Consider the following 23,886-nt stretch of genomic DNA (forward strand, 5'->3'; position numbering starts at 1 on the left):
CTTACCTCCCATGCTATTACTAATTCATGTCGCCTTCCACTTCTGCCACTTACATTAGCTGGAGGTGTCTTTGGAACTGTGAGCAAAAAGGAAGAAAAAAAACCAAACCAAAACAGACAAAACAGAATGTCCAAGTTATTGAAGTTTTCCCCATAGTAATAAGTTGCTGCAGAAGACATGAGGCTGTTAAATCAGAACAGAAATAACAAACACAGCACTCTGTGGTAAAGAAAATACACTCAAGTTTCATTTTGGAAAATTCCACAGTCAAGCTGTTAAACTCAAACAAAGCATAAGCTGAGAAGAAATATTATATTGGAATAAAAAGCTGCTTAAGCACTATTACTTCTGCAGATTAGTCAAAATTTCATTGTACAGCTCGTCTAAGACATAAAACAGTAATTATCTTGTTAACTTTTGTATTTTTTGAATTGACAACTCAAAATCAAATGCCAGGGAACCTGACATATTTTGGACTTCAGGTAAAATCTTAGGACATAAATAATATGTCTCTACTATTTCCCAGGTCATTTGTGGTTACTATAATGTTTTAGTTCTTGCAAATCTATTCTTGTGTGCTTTACCAGGGAGCCAATTTTCAGAAATTTTAAAGTAATCATCCTTAAATAGCCCTTATAATTTCTTGCAAAATGATAGAAGCAGTATTACCCAAAGTTCTTTAAAAACTGAGACCACCATTTTGGTTTTAAAAGCACATATAAGGAGCTACTGAAATTCTTTGAGAGAAATTGTAACTATCATCAGTGTGAATAAGTTATCATATTTTGTAAAACTTCAGAAATTTTAATTGTTCCTTTGTAATTGTACAATTTCTTTTATCTTACTTAGTGCCTTTAATGAAGCTCCTAAAATGACTAATGTCTTGAGTTTATTTACTGTGAGCAGGTAATGCTTGCATTCTTTATTTGATTAAATATGTCCTAAGATATAAGCTTCCTCTTTTCTTCCTTTCAGCAGTACATAGGTCATTGGTAGAAACGTACTGTGAGGCATTAACTGTGAAGGGCTTATTGCGTGCTGTTTAGCTTATTTATTGTGTAGCACTGTGCCTTTGAACTATACAAAGAAAAATACATTTAAATAAATGTACACAGTCCTCTCTATTTCCCATGTTGATCATTAACAGCTTAAGTTCAATGAAAGTGCAGTTTTTACTAGATCCTGGAAGTTCACATAAAATTTCAGAATTCTTTCGTGTAGTGTCTTTTTGAACTCTGAACTCCCCTTTAAAGAACACAACCCCAATTCTTCTTTTCCTCATAAATGGTGCAAACCCACAAAGCTTATCAATTGCTTTTGATTTTCACTGTTGCAAAAGAGATAACAGCTCTTTTATCCATGGTTCTTAGCAGACTAATAGGGGAGATTTCTAATGTATGAAACACCCTTCTGCAATAAAACTGGGTTCATCATGCCTTTGACTTTTCTGTTCCTTCCTTCCTTCCTTCCTTCCTTCCTTCCTTCCTTCCTTCCTTCCTTCCTTCCTTCCTTCCTTCCTTCCTTCTTCCTACACACATGCTAAATGATATCTTTTGTAGTTACTCTCTGCTGAAAGTTCTTGACTTACAGTTTAACTGTAAATTGCTTTGCAGTTTAACTTTAGCTCTTTGCAGTTTAACTTTAGCTAGTGGGAAACCAGATATCCAGCATGTAGTCCAGGCTCCTTCTCCAGTGAATGCAGAGCTTTGGGGTGGTACATCCCATCCAAAGATAACTGTCTAAACAATGAGGAGGATTGTTTAGACTCCACTGACGGGAGACATGAACTAGTTTAAAATAAAATCTAATCTTTACATGGCTAAAAGTTACTCAAATTTTCCTTTCAGAAAGGAATTATATATACTGAATGGTGAGGAATTGCCCTCTGGTTAAAACAAGAATAAAATCAATCAGTGTGTTACAGTGGGATGAATGTTCTACAGCAAAACGATGCAGATGAAAAATCATCTGCCAGTTAATTAGCATGCAAAAATTATGATGCCATCTCTAGTGGAGAATATTTAAACCTTGTTTATCCCCCATTTTTCTCTTGCCTTTTTAAGATATTTTTTGGTTAAGTTATAAAGATAAATCAAGTTTATATATAAGTGCCATGTTACTGATGAGAGAGTATGTTGTACTCCTTTGAAGCATCCAACATGATGGACTTATTTAACCAGCAGTGTCCTCTTTCTAGAGTTTTCTTGTTAACAGCTTTGCAGACTAAAGCCCTATTTAAATGAATAAACATTAAAAGAATAAAACTGTCAACACGATGAATTTCTTTTGCACCAAACTAAAATGTGCATTCACACAACGAAACTCTCTCAAATGAATAACCATTAAAAGAATAAATGTGTCAAAGGAATGAATTTCCTTTGCACTGCAGCAAAGCAGAGCATACACAGTTAGAAGGGAACATTTTGAAATAAGTAACAGTTAAGTGAAGAAAACTATTAAAAGAAGTTTGTGCCAGGCACCAAAGTTATATATTAGCAACCCTTTCGGCAGCATCACCTTTATATCAGTGTTATATCTGAATTTACTCTCTCATAGCCCAAGTTTATTGCCATGCAATTAGTGACTTCCTAATCTTTAAGTTATTAATTCTTGGCAGTGACACTCATGGAGATACACTTGCACCAAATATGCAAGGATGATGACTAAACTTGGCTCCTGGACACAGCATCCATGTGCTTGTGCTTGGGGAACAAGGACATTAGGACCTCTTTTCTTTAGTGTTTATCAAAGCTGAGAAATTCAGTATTGTTTCTTCTGAATAAATACACCCCAACTAGTAGCAAAGAGCTTCTTTCTGTGTTAATATGTCTATATTTAACAAGATGAGAGAGTGTCACTTACTGGAAAATGAATCACTCCTTGGCTTAACAATGGTCCTTAGAATCGTAAAGTATGACTAATCTTAGCTTGATCAGTTATCTACAGTTATGATCAAAGCTTTCTCCTTAGCCCCTTTGCCAGCTATCTATTAGCACTTGTCTCCTGGTTTGTTCTTAGACTGTCAGCACTTTGGGATCAGGTCAACTCTTCATTTGTTTCTTCAGCCACTGGTAAGGCTGGGAGTTAAAAGCCAGGTCTCTCCATTGTTCCGGTAATGGGAACAACAAGTAGTACTAAAAACCATGTTTGGAAAGACCTGGTGACTAGATATGGGTTACAGTAAATAATGGGTGTATGCTGGCACACATTGATGTTGAAATCTCCACTTAAGGCAAACGAACAGAAATCTTGATACAACTTTGCCAGGAATTTGATTTGAACAGAAACAGCAGGATTTGTTTCTTATTGTTTTCCATTTTCATGGAGGTACTGTCGTACAATCAAAATGGAAGTGACATTAAACACTATTAAAACTTATCTATCTCCCTTAATCCAAATAAAAAACCCTTTAACAATTTCTCTAATAGCAGGCATAAAGAATGTAGCCCTCAGCAGCCCTACGAAGCATTTGACAACGCGCTTAAAATATAAATGAGGAAAAGCCTACAGGAGAGATGGGGAGGGACTCTTTATCAGGGAGTGTAGCGATAGGACAAGGGATAACAGTTTTAAACTGAAAGAGGGGAGATTTAGATTTGATATCAGGAAGAAGTTCTTTACTGTGAGGGTGGTGAGGCACTGGAACAGGTTGCCCAGAGAAGCTGTGGATGCCCCTTCCCCAGGCAAGTTGTGGGCCCCTTCCCCTGTTCAAAGCCAGGCTGGATGGGGCTTTGAGTAACCTGCTCTAGTGGGAGGTGTCCCTGCCCATGGCAGGGGGGTTGGAACTCGATGAACTTCAAGGTCCCTTCCAACTCTAAGCATTCTATGATTCTATGATTCCCTGATATGGAAAGGTAAAGCTTATACATGAAGCCATGGCCCATTATTTAATAATTCATGTGTATCTTACCATTACAAGCTAAATATACGTGAAAAGCAGTGCTTTTTGTTTAGGACAAAATACATGCACAGAACTGACATTGCTGAGGGCTTTGTAGTTACAAAGTGCTGACAATGACACCTATATATTTTAAATCTGCATTTAAACGTAAAGTTTTGGGAAGCTTTTGGAAGTGGTAGGTAATACCGTAGCTATGAAACCATGAACATTTGGGGTAGATGTTAGCTTTCTTTCCAGGGTTCCACTGTGTCCAACATTTTGAAAACTGCTCTGTCCTTTAGGTTGCTTAAATTAGGTTTTTGGTTGAGAGTTTTAAAAATTCCTCTCGCTTCATGCTGCATGGCTGATGGATTTTCTGGGTTTTTGTTTTTGGTTTTGGTTTTTTTTGTTTGTTTGTTTGTTTGTTTTTTTAATGAAAACTGTGGATTCTGGTAGACTGTAAAGATAAGCCCATTCAGAGACCATTCAGAGATTTTAAGTACTCACTCTTGGGCAAAATATTGAAAATTATTTAATATTTCATTTTGACATTAGAAGAAGTGAAACAGCCATTTTGTTTTAAGAAGAGGTATGATTTGAATTTTGCTTCAATTTTATTTTAAAGTATAAAAATTAAAACTGGAAAGAAAAAATAGAGTATTTTGTTTTGAGTTGGCAAAGATTTTTAATTTTTATTCAAAATTATTATTTTACTTCTAATTTTCTAAAGAAAATAAATAAAATCTACATGTTATTTAAAATCAGTTTTATTCTCCCCATATTTACTTCAGTGAGTGAACTGAAAAGATCTTTTAAACTGCTTTAGCTCTAGATTCCTTTTCTTATAGAAAGGAAAATATGTCACGTTGAACATGGAAAAACTGAAAGTACTTGAAAAACAGTTCATCCTCTTTTTAACATTGCAATCTTGTAAAGAAATTAAGAGAAAATGTTATTGAATGAATAATTAATCATTTTAAAGTGTTTCTGTTTTGTCTTTTTTTTTTTTTCAAGGAAATGTCGAGTGGCTTTTTTTCAATTCTGTGTGGTTTGCTTATTACAAAGAAATGACAGATTCTTAATTTTGTAGTGTGTCTTAATTTTTGTGCAGAACAAAAGTATTTAGCAGCCAAGATTATAATTGATTATGGTATTGCTGTGGAAACATATAGTTAGATTTAGTCCCTAGCCTTCAATTTTGTAATCTCAATAGGTGAGATAGAGGGAAGACAAAGAGAAGCAAAGCCCTTACAAACCTCCTGGTTGTAGAGTAAGAAATGCTAACATGAACTGCCCAAATTTACAGAGAGTTTTCTGATAAGCAGCTGAGTCCAGATTTCCCAAATCACAATCTTATACTTTAATCACAAGGTCTTTCTTACTCTGCTCGAATCCTGTATTCATGAAGATATTTTCCACATGGTTATTTTTTGTATAAATTCTGAAACATCTTGTCAAATAAAGTAAAATGAAACAAAATGTAGGTATTGCTACACTTTTGGGGGAGGTGAATTATTAAACTTGGCTTTAGTCCTTAAGAAAATGTTTGCTGAATGTACAGTTGCAATCATTCTTTTGTTTTAGAGCTTTTTATATCTTTTAAGATACAAATGTTTAAAAACCAACTTTTCTTAGCTGTGGAAAACGTATGGGTGGGAGGAGAAGGATTTGTTGCCTGCTCAACAGAACTTTCTAATGTGAGGACCAAAACAAGAACACATTTGTTTGTTTTTATTTCTCAGTTATTTTCCTTTATATCTATCTATCTATCTATCTATCTATCTATCTATCTATCTATCTATCTATTTCCTGCAGTACACATCTGGGCAACAGAGGGATGTTAAGTGAAAACCCTTTCACTGCATGAAATGCCAGTCCTCAAGTTCTCACTCTCCCAGGAAAATATTTCATAGAATCATAGAATTATAGAATGGTTAGAGTTGGAAGGGACCTTAAAGATCATTGAGTTCCAACCCCCTGCCATGGGCAGGGACACCTCCACTAGACCAGGTTGCTCAAAGCCCCATCCAGCCTGGCCTTGAACCCCTCCAGGGATGGGGCATCCACAGCTTCTCTGGGCAACCTGTTCCAGTGCCTCACCACCCTCACAGGAATTTCTTCCTAATATCGAATCTAAATCTCCCCTCTTTCACTTTAAAACCATTCCCCTTGTCCTGTTGCTACACTCCCTTATAAAGGGTTCCTCCCCATGTCTCCTGTAGTTCCCCTTCAAGTACTGGAAGGCCACTATAAGGTCTCCCCGGAGCCTTCTCTTATCCAGGCTGAACAACTCCAACTCTCTCAGCCTGTCTTCATAGGAGAGGTGCTCCAGCCCCCTGATCATCCTTTCACATCTCATCTGTTCAGGAATGAAATGTGAAATGTACCAGCATCTCAGAAGTGGACGATACACTATTTAACTGTTGGAAAACAAGGATGCCACAACTGGTCCCAGGATCTGCATTTCTGTTGTTCTCATTTCCTCTGCATTTTTAATATTTGTAATTTAGTGGGATATAGAATTCATGCATGGCTGTGGGACTCGGTCTGAATAGCTTTCAAATCACCACATATAGGACTGAAATCTCAAATGCTGTGTCATATATGCCAGAGAACTAATTCCTTAACTTTCCTGTTATGTCTTGCAGTAACACACATGTGCATTCTTTGTCAATATATACTGCATATTAGTTTGAGCCTGCAATATTAAGTGTTAGTAACCTATTTGTTCTAAATATACCCATGCTGTCAATTATTACCATCTACTTTCCCTTCTCCGTTTGTTTTTTCCTATGGAAAAGCATGTTTTCTACAAAGGCCCAGGAAAACGTCTCCAAATGTCACACATAAAGCAGATTATTAATTTTTTCTAGAGCAAAAATGGGTATGATAATGGGAAAAACCGAAACTTCTTTTATACAGGTCACAAACAAATAAAATACAACGACCAAGAACAAAGAAAAAACCCAAAACAGAGCCAGTCTTAAACAGGTGACTTTTTCCTGGGACAAAGGCATTTCTTGTTATGGTATGAAGAAATTCTATCTGAGAATAGCGGTGACAATGGAAAATAAGGACTTATTAAAAATAAAGCCTGTGTACAATCTGCTCCTAACAGAGTGCATTACAATGTTACCTCATGAAATCAAGTTTGCATGCATGATTAGCAGGTTAAACTTTGATTCTACTCAATTTCTCTCTCCCCATGTTTCCCCATGAATAGATAATGTAATTGATGCTTTGCCCCCAGGCTTCAAATGCCCGACTGCCTTAGTAGAATGCCAGACATGTTTAAATTCATGTTATTGGCTCTTTTCACCTTGTGGACCTGTAAAATATGTATCAAGGCTAGAACTGACAGAAATGCAGCAGCTGGCTATAAGTTAGATGTGCCAGAAAATTGCGGTGTTATCCATTCCGATGAAAGTAGCTATGAAAAGCAATCATGTTAACTAAATATGAACTAAGTAACAAGATTAGGGTTTAATTAGAAAATTAAAGCAAGTGGAAACCTGTTTATTATTCTGTTGATTTCCTTACACTCCCCCAAGTATCTCTTCCATGGGTATTTTTAGATAATGGACTAATATAAAATGTTGTTACTATCTTGGGGAAGAAGTGATAAAATAAGTGAGGTGTGGGGAGAGAGAAAAAGACTTTAGTCTCCAGTCAAATTAGCTTGTGCCATTAAATTACAGATGCCAATTTCTGTTTAAGTATAAAATAATGCGAGCAGAATCATGCATTTGCTGCCTCTGTGGGTTGTCTACATAGCTCTCCTTCAGCCTTGCGGATCTCAGCTCTCACCTGACCATGAGCCACAGTCACCTTCTCTGTTGGGAAACCAGTATTTTGGGAGTTCTACCCAGTGCAGGGGCAGCCTGCCAGCTTCCACTTGTGGGGCACATCTAACATCATGGCAAAGAGCCAGGTTACTCTGCCTGGGTCATGAGTAGAGAGGCTGATGCTTTGCGCTTTCTGAAATATAATGTCCTTTCACACACATGACTTAAGAATTGAGATAAAAAAAACAGTAATGCAGAGATTCTGAAAAATAACAGACCACTGAGTAATACTCTAAGATAGTTATTAATGTGCTGATTTGGAAAACCATGTATGAAACCCAATGAAGACTATTACTAGAGTTCCTTGACTTTAGCATCTGAGAACTCTACAAGGGGTGATAATGCACATAATCACTGAAAGAGCTGTGTCAGAGGACAGAGCTAAACAGGCTCTGGACTTCATGGATATCTGGATTCCAGGAAAAAGTGGCTGCCTGACTGAAGCAGATCATGAAGCCACTGGCATTTCAAGAGTGCCATAAAAATTACAAGCAGCATGCAATTTTGCAAAGAATTATACGTGTAGCAGGGTTTTTTTTTGTTTGATTGTTTTTTTCATTTAAAGCAGAGTCCATTTTATTATTGTTCTGACTTTACAACTCCTTGCAGGTTCTAACAAACTGGGAAGTTATATCTTATTGTAACTCCTGTCTTCTCACTCTCTCTATAGATTAAAAAAATGAGACTGCATCTATCTTTTTTATTAAAAAAAACACAAATACAACCCCCCAAATAATTCACAACTGATACAGAAACCAAACTTTTTCACCAAAACACCAAAAGAAAGGTGTTTTGAAATGGAGGGGTTGACAATAGACTTCTGCTGTACCATGCCATGTTAAGCAGGCACAACAAATAAATTCCAATTCAATTTCTCTGAAGGCTGTTAAGTTGTTTTACTGGCACGTGTCTGGATTCCAATGTCATGCTACAAAACACTCCCTTCTAACATGACATTTGTGCATCTGTAACTCTGGTAGCAAAAAGGTATTCCTAACCGGGAAGCTGAAAGTGAAAGTAAAGATCGAGTGTAGCCTTTTTTTTTCTATTTTAACTAATATGTTACTGATTTATTATTCAAGAAGACCTGCATTATTATCAGCTACTCTGCTGTTTATCAGGGGAGCCCCATTTACTGGAGTACAGGTCTTTGCTACTTGAGTTCCAGACTGTGTTCCTTCCAATGGCAGCAACAGTGGAGCATTACCCAGAAATGAACACCTATCACCGGGTGAAAATATACTGCACACTGCATGCTTTGTCTGTGCCCAAATTATTTTGTCTTACTGATCATTATTAAGATTTAGCAATTCATTTTTACAGAGGTAAAGTTGCAATGTTTGTCCAAAGGAATATTGAAAATGGATGTGCATGAAGAAGACTTTCACTAGAGCTGTCGGAAGATGTTTTAGTAAATACAACCTTTGTTTGATTAACACTGGGAAAGAAGAAGAAGGAACCTAAAAACCATGACAGCTAGATGAAATCTAACATTTTCAAACTTCATTTTGTGAGAAAAACATTCGCTCACAGCTTCAATACTACTGGTCGATTAAAATCCTGAACTATCCGTTCAAAAATAGGCAACATATTCATCTGAAAGAACATGATCCCAGGGGTGCAAATGATTACAGGATAAACTTTTTCCAGAATGTTTTTGTCCTCTCTGATATGTACCACCTGAATAAATAGAGAAATTGTTTAAATATTTGGGTCCAACAGAATTTTCACTGCTGAGGAAATATGGTAGAAAATCAAGAAAAGAATAATGGTGGTGCAATAATGTTTTTTTTTTAATCATTTGAGATGAAAGCAGCTAGTGTGTTTTATGTCATTTTCCTTTCCTCTTATTCTTAATGGAACAAAGTATGTAGCATCTGAAGCTTCTGCTATAAAGTTATCAAGTTTCACACTGTGGGGAGCTTGCAGAAGATGGGGACAGTTGGAAAAGATTCCACATGCATGAATGGGAATCAAATCACTTCAGTGCAGTTCTGTGATTGCACAGTGAAATTTAATACCAGCTAGCAACTACACAGTTATTTAAAGCAGAAAAAAATAAATATGTCTTATTACAACGGCAGATAGGTTTGTTAGACTTCATTTGAAATAGTTCATCCAATTTTGGGTGCCACAATGAGAAAGACATTGATCAACTGGAGCAAGTTCAGGGGAGGCCACTGGGATGGTGAGGCTGGAGCACTGGCCTTGTGAGGAGAGGCTGGGGGACCTGGGCTTGCTCTGGGGGAGCAGAGACAGCTTTGGGGGACGTAACAGCAGTCCCCAGTGACTATGGGGAGGTCATCAAGGAGACAGAAATGGGCTCTTTGTAGTGGTGCAGGGTGGAAGGACTAGAGACAGTGGTCATAAGTTGAAATAGGGGGAGTTTTAAATAGATAGATTGAAAGAAAAATCACAATGAGATTAGTTAACTGCTGACACAGGTTGCCCTGAGAGGATGTGCAATCTCCTTCCTTGGAGATTCCAAAGACTCAACTGGACAAAGCCCAGAACAACCTGCTCTGAAGTCAGTTTATCCAGTTTTGAGCAGGAGGCTGGACTACAGACCTCCCAAGATCCACTCCAGCCCCAATTTTTCAGTTGATTTTGTGTTTCTGCCTAAAAAAAATCAGCCTGAACATTCTGCTGTGAAGCTTTATGGGTGGCATATACACAGACCAGTGACCTATGGGGAGTTGAGGCACAAGATTAACTTATTTTAAAAGTTAAGAATTTTATTTCAGAATGAGAGAGACAGACACATTTTGGCATTGCCACTTGTAATTTTATAATTTCCCTTAATGAGAAGACAGAGTGCAACACAATGCCTGAATTCGTCCAGAATATTTCCAACTACAAAATCAGTTATACTTTCAAATTCAGGTGGAATCTTTGAATTTGGCACTCTTCTATTCTCTATGATTAATAAACTACTTATAATTTATTCAGCTAAAGAAACATCAAAACAAAATCAAAACTCTCTAGGCCTCCTAAATAACAACAAAGAATACAGAATAATCTGAAAGTGTCCTGAGATGCAGTTTTCTTTTTAGGCTTTGTTCAAGCCCTATCTCTATCTCTTTCTGCCTCTTAAAATGCATCTCTCCAGCTGCCTAGGGATTTTTCTTGGATTCCTAATCCTTCTTTATCTCCTTTCATTCTACACAAGTTATTGTCAATGATTCAAAACTTTCTGAGACCACTGCAATTTTCAAGAGACCCAAATGCAATATTAAATATTTTTTCTGGGTCCCACAGTACCATCCCAATCAGAACATAATGAAATTCCTTTAAATGCACTAACAGTTCATGGTAGAGTGTACATGACAAAGAAACACTTTGGAGCACAAGCATGGCTTCCCTATCTTGCTGAAAAAAATTCTGTGCACCTTCAAGGAGAGAAGTTATGAAGAATAAGGGGAGGGAGGCTGCTTGGGAGCAGTTGTGTGAAGAGACTGAGAAGCTGCCTGCAATCAAAGAATAGTGGAAGCCTGCCAGAGGGCAGGCAGCAATGGCTTAAGTGTAAGATGAAGAGTAAGGCAGCACAGAGGGACTAAGACAGCAGGGAATGAGTTTATTTGAAATTTCTGTAAATTAAACAATATTCCTGTAATTAAAACAAACTGGCTCCCCATTACAAAGAATATCACCCTGAAACAGTGATGACTGGACACACAGATGTGTACCAGGGAGAAGAAAATAGTTCTATTATTATAAAATAGTTCTTGTTTGTGATAGTACCAGAAAACTAACCTTTTTATCCTTTTCTTACCTGCTTCGTTGGTTCTGATCATTCGTGATGGTGCACTTGGGTCTCCAGTTCCAATTTTGTTGGTTGCTACAACTCTGAATTCATACTCCACCCAAGGGTTCAGCTCAACAGCCATAGCAGACTCCATGTCACCACTTATCGCATCTGGAACTGCAGACGGTAAAGAAATATGTAGGTCACTCAGAAATCTGAAGTTCACATGCAGTGTCTCAATGGCAAGTGGACTTTGAGAATACAATATGACCACTAGAAATGATAGACATCAAGGATCTAATATGTCAGAAATCACAGCTAGGTTTTTGGCACTGTGGTACTCCTGAAAAGACACAGATTGAAGGATATAGGGGAGATCTTTCTGCTTATTCACAGATGCATCATGGCAGGTGTCTTTGTGGTGTCCTTTCAGAGCTGTTGCTAAGTAACATGAAAGGAATGAAAAAAGAAAAAAAAAAATCAGTGATTTTAATTTATTGTTGTTCTCCTAAGACTCTCTGTTCCTGCAGTTGCCGGTGGTTATTATTGTGATGAGCAGGAGTTTTGAACAGCCTACTTGTGCTGTTTGAAAGTTTTTCTCACCTGTTTTTACGGTCTGCCAGCCAAGAGAAAATGGACTGCGTGCTTGCAGGTTGTAGAGGGAGATAGGGCTGTGATTGTCTGCCCCAGGACTCCAGGAGAGTGTTGCTGTGGTGTCTGTAATTTCCTCCACTATTACAACCCCTGGGGGACCAGGAGGACCTAGAAATAAAGTGGAATAATCAAACAGACCACACCATTATCGTGGATGAGCAGCAATAATACAGGAGACGTTTCTGTGGGGAACTGGTGGAGTTCAATATCCATGAAATACAAGGGTTACTACATCATGGAGATACCTCATTTCCATGATTTCTGCTGGTAAATTGTGATTGTTCCTACTCTAAATGCTGTGTGGGTGAGTTTCAATTAACTTGTCAGAGTGACAGCAGAAGAACTAGAAATAGAAACAGATTAAAAAAAAAAATCCTCCATTATAATTGTTGTGAACCTAAAATTAAAGGAAAAAATGAGCAACTTTAAGAAGCATCCAGGCTAGACTGAACAGTTGCAACCACATCATCTCTTTGTGTGAGACTTGTCAGCAGGAAAGACAAATAGTGAACAAAATGAAGCACAGGTGGATGTTCTTCTTGAAGAACAATAATATTACTAATAACTGAATCAAGAATACAGCATTCATTCTTTTTCTCAAATTCACTCATTCAGGGAAACCTCCTGGATTACTATCCTGCTGGAAGTCCATTAACTGTTTGATTGAAAGCTATTAAAAACAAAACAAAACTCAAACCCAAATATTTTGAAGGCTTATAATTACTATGGTTCCATTAAAAACAAACAACAAAACCACAACAACTTCTCACTTGAGAAATGAAAGGATTATTTATTCCACCAAATGAGAATGTGCTTGTCACCATTTGTATAGGCCATGTGAGTGATCCAATAGATGAGGTCTCTGGTAGCAAACATGACTTTGCAAAGTAAAACGTGGCTATACCATCCCACTCCCATCACCAATTTTCATCTTTAATTCTTCCTGATATTGATATTACTGGTGTTTGAAAAAATCCATTTGCACTTGCCAAACTTAATTAGAGGCAAGGTTCTCCTGGTTCAGGATCCTCTTCCACAGCTGTTGTAACCAGATGTTTAGGGGAAAATGTGCATGTCTGTCACGGGTAAGTGCAAAATAATCATCTCTCCTATGGTTCTTAAAAACTTATGTTAGTCCAGGAGTACAGGACTTGATACTACAGTAAAATATTAATATTATTAATAGCTATAATTTTTTAGGAAAAATCTAGATTTTTCTTGGCATCCAAGACCCTCCTGGTTCTTTTCCCTCCCCCTGTTGCTGAAGGTTGAAGTTCTGCTTCTGCTCCTACACAGTTGGAGGTCTGTGAAATCAGAATGCACTACTGGACACTTTCTCCAGAAAACTGCAAGAAGGGTGATGATGGAAACCACTTCATTAGCAGAAAGCAATTGCTGCTACACTTTTGTGGGATCCCAATGCTGTTTCCATGTATTATGAACTGTATTGGAGCAGATCCTTTGGGGACCTCTATTCCTGTGAGCTATGGTGAATGATGCAGTCCCACTTGCTGAACTCTCAGAGCTCAGCACCTGTGGATCAGGGAGGCAAACACTCGGGTCTGGTGCCACTGTTGGAAGTGGCAGTTGTAGCCAGGATTTCTGTATTACTGAGCTCAGCATTATTATTTTTTTAGTGCTATTTCATGCAATCAAATCTTTTGCTGCCTAGAATCCTTAGTCCATGAGTAGAAACAAATTTATCTCATATCAAAGGCTAAAATCCCCCATTAACTGAAATATTTTTAGTTGCTGGGATTTTTTGTCATTTGCAGCTGCAAACAGCTTTATAGTTCCTCTGATATGCCTTCAACAAAAGCTTGTTTACATGAACTATGACAGCAGTATGATCAGAGTTCCGTAATAGTTGGGCTCAGTAGCTTCAGAATGAAGGAGACATTGAATCCTTTAAATGAGAAAGCAAATTACACTATTCACTTGATTCTGTTTGCTTGGCAATGATCTACAAGCAACTAATTGACATTAAAATGTTGGAAATATATGCTATTTAGAAATAATAGCAACAAAAAAAGACAAATGAATGTTTGGAATTCAGGGGATTCAATTCCTTCAATTTAAGGAATGGAAGGAATTCAGCAAAGCTTAGCATTATGGGTGTATGATGGATCAAGATTGTCTTCCAGGTGCACTGCAGGCCTCTTTGCAGGAGCTCAGGGTACAGCCTTGGGCTATAGGAAGAAGTCTTTCACTACCGTGGGTGGTGAGCAGTGCCAGTGCTGGGAGTCTCTCCTCTTCCCTTGCTCTGCCTGCTCAGCAGGCTTGACTTCGCTGCTGTCAGTACCTTTCATTGAATTGCAAACAGTGCTGGGGTAAGATGGTGCCCCTCCTTGGATACCTGGTGACTCTTGGCTTTCTGGAGTCCCATCTTCATTTGCAGTTGAAAGGTCATGCTGTTCTTCCTGGGAGAAAATATGGCAGAAAGACGTGTCCTCTGCACTCCTGCCTTCCTGACAAGTGTTTACTATTCTTCAATGGGAAGCACCATGTCAGGCCTTTGCCTCAGAATAGCAAGTCCTGGGGCTAATTTAATAAAATAGGGTGATCTTCAATCCCCATCTTCTATTGTTTCAGGCTATCTGTTGATGCAGGAAAATACTAGTGGAATTTTTATTTGTAGCCATGAGGGAAAGTTTAAAGGAAAACTGGGATCTTGATACAGTCATATGCTTTTACTGGGCTGCTGCCCCTAGGCTCAGAATTATATCATGCTCCCAAGCACAAACAAAATTAAAGGGAAATATTTTAGTACTTTTTGTCTATGACAATATTTCTCCCAAGCACAGCGAATGTTTTTAAAAAGTTTCTAGCCACTGCATTATAGGCAAAAGAACAAGCATCTTGCTTATATAAAAATATGTAAAATATATTTATGCAGACATCTCCTGCTAAATTCTCAATATATTTTGTTGTCGGAGTTCTCTCATGTTTTTTATACCTTTTAAATGCATTCCTAGTCATGACAATGTGTCTTTATGCTTTCTGAGATGTGTGCTCTTACACAGTTTGCAGGATGACTGCTAAAAAGCATTTCCATTTCCAACAGCAGGCATTCTTGAAAGCAGATTAATAAAGGACAAAAGCCTCAGTGATGACAAATGTATGACAGTTAGCCAGGACCTGAGTGCTATGCAGATGTCACTCATTTTTGTAGAAATTTCATTAAATTTTATGCTTGGATGTAATCATTCATGGTGTCAGCCGGATGGCTAATGCAGAGAGGCTTTTCTCCCAAGGGCTGCATTATTGTTCAGGATCTCTAAAACAATTTTTTAGTTGAGAATAGCCAATTGAGGAAAAAATGCACAGTCTGCTCAGATGCTTCTCTGGAAACTACACAAAAAATGACTGGTCATAAATGCACTACAGTACAGTCGACCTTTGTAGAGAAGACATTTGGGACTGCAATAAGCTCTTATGCTGCTCTAGGAGCACTAGAAACCCAGTGTCAAGGATATTATTCGTTATCTTCTTTCAGAGGAATTCCATAGATTGATACTTCATTTCAGGACATGCGTGAGTGCATTTTGACAAACTTGTTTTATGTGTCTTTTTATTGTTGGAATGATCATTCTGAGAGGTCTCTTAGATTACTGCCATGGTACGATGTTAATGTGAGAGTTCTTGAAAGACTATTACCAATAACAGCCATAGTCATTCAGTGAGGCAGTGCCCGCTCCTGTGAATCCCAGAATGTGCACTGATTTACTCCACTGCTGCCTGACTAGGATAATTCTTACTTTTACCAAACAACTAAGACGCCTGATATGTAGCAGTTCACGAACACAGATTTCTTGACCTGAAGATTTTTCTTTCTGAATGACAAGGTGAACTGGCTTGTCATCAAGAAGATGAGAGGTCAAGAAAAAGGGAGAAAAAGAGGCTGTAACTCTTTCTTTTGGAAAAGGATGGAAAAGGTGCTTGAGAAAACAGGAGCTTGACTGTTTCTTGTAGCATAAATTCTTTTTTCTGTGCCCACCTATGGCACATGATGGGGAACAAGAGGATGAAGAAAAAGTTCCATGTATAGTAAATTCAATAGGCACCATGACTTTAGTGGATACATCCATATCCTCATTCCCTCCATGTGCGGGTGTACCCCAGTGGTTTCCCACTGGTACCCCAAGTGGCCATACGGGCCCTGGGCAGATGGTGAGATTACACCCCAACCAGTGGCAGAACAGACAGGGTTAGACTCAGGGTTGGAAGGTAAGAAAGAGAAGGCATCAGTGTTTCGGCCTGAATATGTCATTTTGTGCTCCTTTGCCCTGATGACTTCTCTGCCTTGTACAAACCTAAAAATAGAGGATCTGGGGAAGAATACCTTGAGAGCTGAGTGCTGTGAGCTCAGATGACAGTCTGCAGCCCCGAGTCTCTGAGTTGGATCTTTGTATTGTGGTAGTTGCAAGGACACAAAATGTATGGGCAGTGCAGGGAACATGAGCTGAATATTAACCTTAGGAGAAAAAGTACCAGTAGCCTATGAATTATATTGTGAATGGCATAACTAGCAGGTCCCAAATAGCATAAGAAACTGAATTTTGGACATGCCTTTTTAATTGGTGTATCCTACTGACTACCTTAAGCACTGTAGGGCACCACTTGTCAGCTGTCCTAGTTCTTGTCCACGCTGCCTCCTTCACTCTCTGCGATCACTGTGGGCACCAGCACTCCCAGAATGGCATGGGTGTCTTTTAGGCAATGAGTCCTTGAACATCACCACATCTGATTTGTGTTTTCATACTTGTTTCTAGGCACTTTTTTTGACTGAAGTTATAGATATGAGTTAAGTTTACATTTGTAAAAAGGCTTCTTAGAACAAAAGGTCCTTTTTAAACTTTACAGAAATCTGATTTTTAAAGATAGTAATCTCTTTCCCTTGCACACCATTGAAGATATTATAACAAAGATCCTATTACAAGATCAGATTGCTTGAAGTGTCTCGGTCTGGAATCTGTGGGTTAAAAGGCTGGTGGTGTCTACAGTAACACATTATCTTCCAATATCGTAAATGTTTAAGATACACTGATATACTAAAAAGGTGGTGCCAAAGCACCAATCTGAACTCTAGCACTGATCCTATGCGCTATTATGTTGTCAGCCAGTCCCTATCGTAATTTCAACCCTGTGGAATTATGACTTTGCCAGCCAATGCCTTGGCACAATTAATGGATTACCATGGGCTGGGGCAGATCCCAACAGGCAGTTTGTTGAGCCCATCTTGTTTTGAGAGGGGAGGGGGGCCAGGAATCTAGCTGTGTGGATGGGAACTCTGCTGCACCCATTGGCCTCAGGGAGCAGTTTACTATTATGGACATATTCTGTGAGTTCAATTAATGGGGTCTGTGCTTAGGGCATCTTCCTGGCCTTTGCTACAGCTCAAATGTAATTTCAAGGGCCAGCAAGAATCTGCTGACCTCGTTTACGTTCCATTTAATAATGTTGTGTCTGATGGCTTTTAAACCCAAGTGCTTGTCTTTAAGTTTTATTGGTAATATCACAACTGAAAGGAGCAGTGTGGTCAACCCAACCAGCAGTTCCTGTGTTAAATTTGCTCCAGGTCAGTGGAGTTCAGAGGAAACATCACTTCTCCAAAAATGTATCATGAGAGTGGATTTCTTGCTTAGATTGGTAGTTTTGCCAGTCTACAAGATGAATAGCTTTAACCTCCTTTTTATTTTTAGACCACAAAATGTGTACTCTTAAACCACAGTTTGTAGTCATAAAGGCTTTCATCCCTTCACACTACAGGATTGCTTTCTGCTCCATTTCAAAATCTTATAGCTTCCAGGTAGCCATTTGTTCTTAAAGATCACTTTACTTACAGTAGGCATGCATTGTGGATTTTGTTCAGTGCACAGTCTTACAATACATGTTACACATTGTAGAAAAAATTTTCATCTTATTTTTAAGAAATCTTCCTGCCATGAATGTTATACTAATGTTTGTATAGTTCAAAGGATTTTAGTTTTGCACATGTTAATAAGTTTCCAAGGTTGCACAGCATTAACACAGAGAATAGGAAGAGTCGACACTATTTTTTTCTTCTTCTAGAGAAGCACAATGTCTATTGACATCTATAACAATAGAAAACACATTTTGAGCAGTAAGAGTGAAAAGGATAATAACAGCAAACAACAGTGAAAAAACTATTACTGAAATACACAGAACATATCTGGCATCTAAATCTATTAAAATCCTTAAGTATAGACCGATGAGATAGTACTGAAAACAAAGTTAACTGTATTCATGCTTAGAGAGCACAGATCTATTTGTAACAGAACTGAGACCAATAAATTATTTATCTTTTAGTTTCTCATAAAACATATTCTATAATATGTATGTAATATAAAAAATATTTTTATATAAATATATGAAAGACGAAAATTACTAGGTGTGCTGAAACAATCTTTTGTGTGATTATTGATGGAAACAAGGAAACTTGCTGAAACAATTTCTATGCGTTTCATTTATTTGATCTCTTTTTGTTACAGAAGGTGGCACTTTTTGTTAGTTAGCACCTCAAATTAAAAGAAATTGAGCAAACTTGCCTGACTACTGCTTTACTATAGTTCCTTTGCAAAGAGATAATGGTCTTTTTTTCTTTGCTATGCTCTCCCAGCCTTAGTTACCTGGTAGTGTCAACCTTTGCTACAGGTTACAGTTTACACTGTTTATATTGCAGAAAGTCAAACCCTGAGTAAGTCAGTTTGGGACTAGTAGCCTCTGCTCCTTTGCAAAACCAGAAATCAGGCTGCACTGTATCTCGAACAAATAAGTGGAACAATCCGAAAGAAAGTCTGGTAATTTGGAGATGAGCTGGCTGCTTCACAGGCTGTTGTAAGGCAGTGTGTAATGCAGCAGCCAGCATTTGTCCGAGCAATTTGCAATCGATGTTACTTATTCTCTTGGGTATAATGTATTGTAAACCAGCTTTACAAGAAAAATTTACAAATAGGAATTAAGTGATGGAATTTATTTGACAACTGGAAGTTATTGAACTTTTTTATGATAAAAAACTTGCTTTTATTAAATAAATATTAAAATACCGGAGACTTGGTACCGTTGATTAGGCACTGAAGCTTTCACAGACGTAAAAAAAGTCCTTTAACTTCACAACTTTGTATTCCTAACACAGTCATGATGATCCTAAAAAGAAATGTGATGCAAGAAAGGGATAACTCTGAAAATTAACCTACTTTGGTGTTTGTGGTGTCACTAATATCACTAAGAATATAGAGGCTTATATAGGAAAAATCACACAGTTCTAAATGTTTGAAGCATTGGCCCCATCCACATCACATAATAGTATCATGTTAAATTTTGTAGTGATCCTCTAATCCGTAAGAAACCCCCTGATCTCAGAAACTGCTGCTGCTCCTCCAAAAGTGCTACTCACTCAGTGTAGGTGAAAGGGATCTTTACTTTTAACAGACTATAGTGAGCCTCACGTTGATCTTTTTGAAAGCATGTTAGACTCCAGTGTGAAGTTCCCAGCTCCCACTATTTTTCTTTGCTGAACTGTACAGATGTTTTTCTAAGCCAACCCTCCAAACTTGCAGAAGAAAGAGCAAGGAATATACAATAACTGGTTCTGTTAGGAGGTTTTTTACTCAAGATTTTTCTTATTGCAGCCTATGGAAAAGCAACATTTCAAATGAGTTTGTTAGAAACTGCGTGCTTCAAGAGCAAAAGGATACTTTTTTTCCAAAAGTGAATGTAAGAAGTAGCCTTCCACTCTTAGCTATGAGTTCTGCGGGTGTTCTTCAAAACCTCCCTGTCAGATTTTGGGCTGATGAATTAAATACACACCAAGTGAAAAACACTGTTGACCTTTTTAAATGTAGTTGATTGGACCAACTAAGGTAATAAAGGTTAGCCCCTTTATGCTGTCAACCTTTTTTATGACAGAAGTATTTGGTGTTTTAAATGTCTTTACAGTGAAGCACAGGATCATGAAGATACCCTTGGTAATGAAAATATGAGTGCACAGATTGCTTCAAATTTCTACAGCATAATGGGGAAATAAGAATATAATAAGCTGGTTTTGGAAGACAGGCTTTAAAACTAAATTAATTTACCAAGCAGGCATTGTCTTGAGGAAACCTGACACATTGCTGGCTACAAGATCACCTGAGACATCTGTGAGATGCAAGTCTCCTGGCTGGTACTTGGGTGTTTGGTAACCATGTTTGTGATCATATCATTAATGTCAGAACATGACATGCATATTTATCCTCTATTAGAGCCTTCTGCTTTGGTAATCACTTCTTTGTGAAAAAACAGTATAGAGACAGCTCAACTACTGGTGTGCCAATGATAGATGGAAAACCAGCCAACCTGAAACAGTCTGCTATTCTGCTTCTCTGCTACTCAATATTCACTGAAAGTTGAAGATCTGGGTGGATAAATAAAGGCTGGCAGGCAGACAAGACACGTGACATGGGAAACTATTCTTGGACAGATGTCAAGAATGGGATTGACATTCTTAAAAATCATAAATCACTTCTGCTTCTTAAATGGCTGATGACTTCATGTGCTGTGGCAAATGTTTGTTGACGGTGTAGTGAATATCTATATTGTCTTGTAAACATCCTTGTTTGCATGGCAAACAGCTATTCTGCACATATTTTCATGGAATCACGGAATCACGGAATTGTTAGAGTTGGAAGGGACCTCTAGAGATCATCTAGTCCAACTGCCCTGCTGAAGCAGGATTGCCTAGAGCACATTACTCAGGACTGCATCCAGGCGGGTCTTGAAAATCTCCAGAGTAGGGGACTCCACGACCTCCCTGTAGCCTGTTCCGGTGGTCTGTCACCCTCACCGGAAAGAAGTTTCTCCTCATATTTAAATGGAACTTCCTATGTTCCAGCTTGTGCCCGTTGCCCCTCGTCCTGGAATCGTGCCCCAATCACTGGAAACCATTGAAAAGAGTCCAGCTCCATCCTCCTTCAACCCACCCTTTAGGTACTTGTAAACATAGATAAGGTCTCCCCTCAGCCTTCTCTTCTCCAGGCTAAAGAGCCCCAGCTCTTTGAGCCTTTCCTCATAAGGGAGATGCTCCAATCCCTTAATCATCTTAGTTGCCCTACATTGGACTCTCTCCAGTAGTTCTCTGTCTCTCTTGAACTGGGGAGCCCAGAACTGGACGCAGTATTCCAGTTGCGGCCTCACCAGTGCAGAGTAGAGGGGGAGAATGACCTCCCTCAACCTACTGGCCACTCTCTTCCCTATGCAGCCCAGGATCCCATTGGCCCCTTTGGCAGCAAGGGCACATTGCTGGCTCATGGAAAGTTTGCTATCCACCAGGACTCCCAGGTAGTGCTTTCCAGAAGACCCATCCCTAACCTATATTCGTGCCTGGGGTTCTTCCTCCCCAGGTGCAGGACTCTACATTTGCCCTTGTTGAACCTCATTAGGTTCCTCTCTGCCCAGCTCTCCAGCCTGTCCAGGTCATGCTGGATGGTGGCACAGCCCTCTGGAGTGTCGGCCAGCCCTCCCAGTTTGGTATCATCAGTGAACTTGCTGAGGATACACTCTGTCCCCTTGTCCAGGTCATTGATGAATATGTTGAACAGGACTGGGCCGAGTATTGACCCCTGGGGGACACCACTGGTTACAGGCCTCCAACTTGACCCTGCTCCATTAATTACAACTCTCTGAGTTCTGTCACACAGCCAGCTCTCAGTCCACCTCACTGTCCCCTCATCTAGCCCACACTTCCTTCATTTTCTAATGAGGATGTTATGGGAGACAGTGTCAAAAGCCTTGCTGAAGTCAAGGTAGATGACATCTGCTGCTCTCCCCTCATCCAGCCATCCAGTTATAACATCATAGAAAGCAATCAGATTGGTCAAGCATGATTTACCCTTGGTAAATCCATGTTGACCACTTCCAATAACTTCTTGATCTTCAATGTATTTGGAGATGACATCTAGAACGAGTCGCTCCATTATTTTCCCAGGGACAGAGGTGAGACTAATTGGTCTGTAGTTCCCTGGGTCCTCCTTCTTGCCCTTTTTGTAGACTGGGTGAGTAAACCACACAAGGCATAAATGAAGTGAAATCAGGCAATGACTTGGGTGTTAGGAATGTAAGTCTATAGCTGTGATTTTTGTTGTATTCATTCACTCCACTAAGACTATTTCTTTGACCATCAAACATACATAATTCCTGTTACAAGATTGCTCTGAAGTAGCACATTTATGTGGGCCTGGTGCCAGAAGAGTTACCACCCTATGTGAAAAGCTGTTTTCTCTTCTGGATGTCCTTGAGCTGTATCAGCCTGCCCTAAATGCCTTCTTCTCCTGCTATGGGCTCTGATAACTGTCTTCCAGAAAATCTTGCAGCAATATTTAAGGCTTTACTACTATCCGCCTCATTGTCCTGCTGCAGGGCAAATCTGGTGGAGAGGAGCGTGCCTGTTTTTAGCTTTTCCCTTTCCCAGTACACACTTCAGTATAACCTGTTGATAACGGTTCCCCTGAGGACTATAGGCTTTTTTTCTGTGCAGTACTCAATTCAATGAGGGAGGAAAATATTCGTGTTGCTGGAGATACACTAAATTGTGCCGTACGCAGTCAGGTTCTCATTTGTTTGTCTCCTCACTTCTGTGCTCCTGGCTACTCTGCCTCAGAACATATCTTGATCCCACCTAATCCACTGCCTGCAGGTATAGCATGCTCTGGAGGAGAGACAAGTGTGATTTTGAGGCTGGGTCTGGGACAGCTAAAAGGAGATATCTTACCTCGTAGATGAGCATTGCAGTTACTGAGCTAAGCTGTAAGTGATCGACTTTGCCTCTTCTGCCTTAAATCAATTCTGGCATTTGAACTGAATCTTCTTTTTTATCCATCCCATATTCAGAGAGTACCGGCACTCTCTGAGGACTTCCACAGAGTCAAGGCATCTATCTAGAGGGGATGGTGGATCTCAGATGGATGAATAAAAGACCATGACTTATTTTTTCAAGTACTTAATAATAAGAAGAACTTATGATGATGAATTGCAGGAATTTGTAGAACTATATTTTGGAGACGAAATGCTTTTGCAAGTTAGGTAGTAGCCTACATGAATATAAACAGATGATGTCAGGTATATCAGCACAGCAGACCTCTGAAGGTCACTGTTGGCTAACATGACGCTACTGAAATACTTCTCATTCACAACTCATTCCAAGATTAGAATGCAAGACACTTAAACTGGAAAGCTAATGTACTGCCTGACAGGTCCAGCTGCCAGCAGAACATCTCTTCCTAATGAAATCTGCATTATTGGTAGCATTAGAAAAAATCAAACGGACAGGGAAAAAAATAACTTGGGCTGGAAAAACAGTATTTAAAGAGAGAAAAAAATTACTACGAACCACTAAAATTTGTTTCTTACTTTAATATACATAATTTAATCACAATTTCAAAGTTTTGTTTTAGTAGTAAGCACTGACTGGACTTGAATCTTGATTTGTCCAAACATAATCTAGAATATCTTTTCACATATAGTTTTAAAGTGCTCCTGAAAGAGATTCACTGGATAAAAACCATTATGGAAATAACATTAGACATCTATTTCACTGTAACTTACCTAAAATAAAGAAGTGCGAGGCAGTGAATTTGACAATGGTTTGAAAATGGTTTTAAAAACTTTATAACCCCTTGTAGAAAGTTACAGAATAGAAACTTGCTGCTGTCTTGATTTTTTTTGCTGTTCACACACACACACACACACACACACATATGCATATG

General features: G+C 38.8%; 1 protein-coding gene across 1 annotated transcript in view; it reads right to left on the reverse strand.

Moving 5' to 3' along the window:
• Positions 1 to 23,886, reverse strand: part of CNTN5 (contactin 5) — a 273,540-nt gene that overhangs the window by 28,126 nt on the left and 221,528 nt on the right. The window contains exons 15-17 of the mRNA XM_074150159.1: positions 12,074 to 12,232; positions 11,498 to 11,647; positions 6 to 76 (exon numbers count right to left, since the gene is read on the reverse strand). Of these exons, the coding sequence (XP_074006260.1) occupies positions 6 to 76; positions 11,498 to 11,647; positions 12,074 to 12,232 (380 nt within the window). The remainder of the gene's footprint in view (positions 1 to 5; positions 77 to 11,497; positions 11,648 to 12,073; positions 12,233 to 23,886) is intronic.

This window comes from Numenius arquata, chromosome 1 (genome assembly GCF_964106895.1).
Source record: "Numenius arquata chromosome 1, bNumArq3.hap1.1, whole genome shotgun sequence".
Lineage (NCBI taxonomy): Eukaryota > Metazoa > Chordata > Aves > Charadriiformes > Scolopacidae > Numenius > Numenius arquata.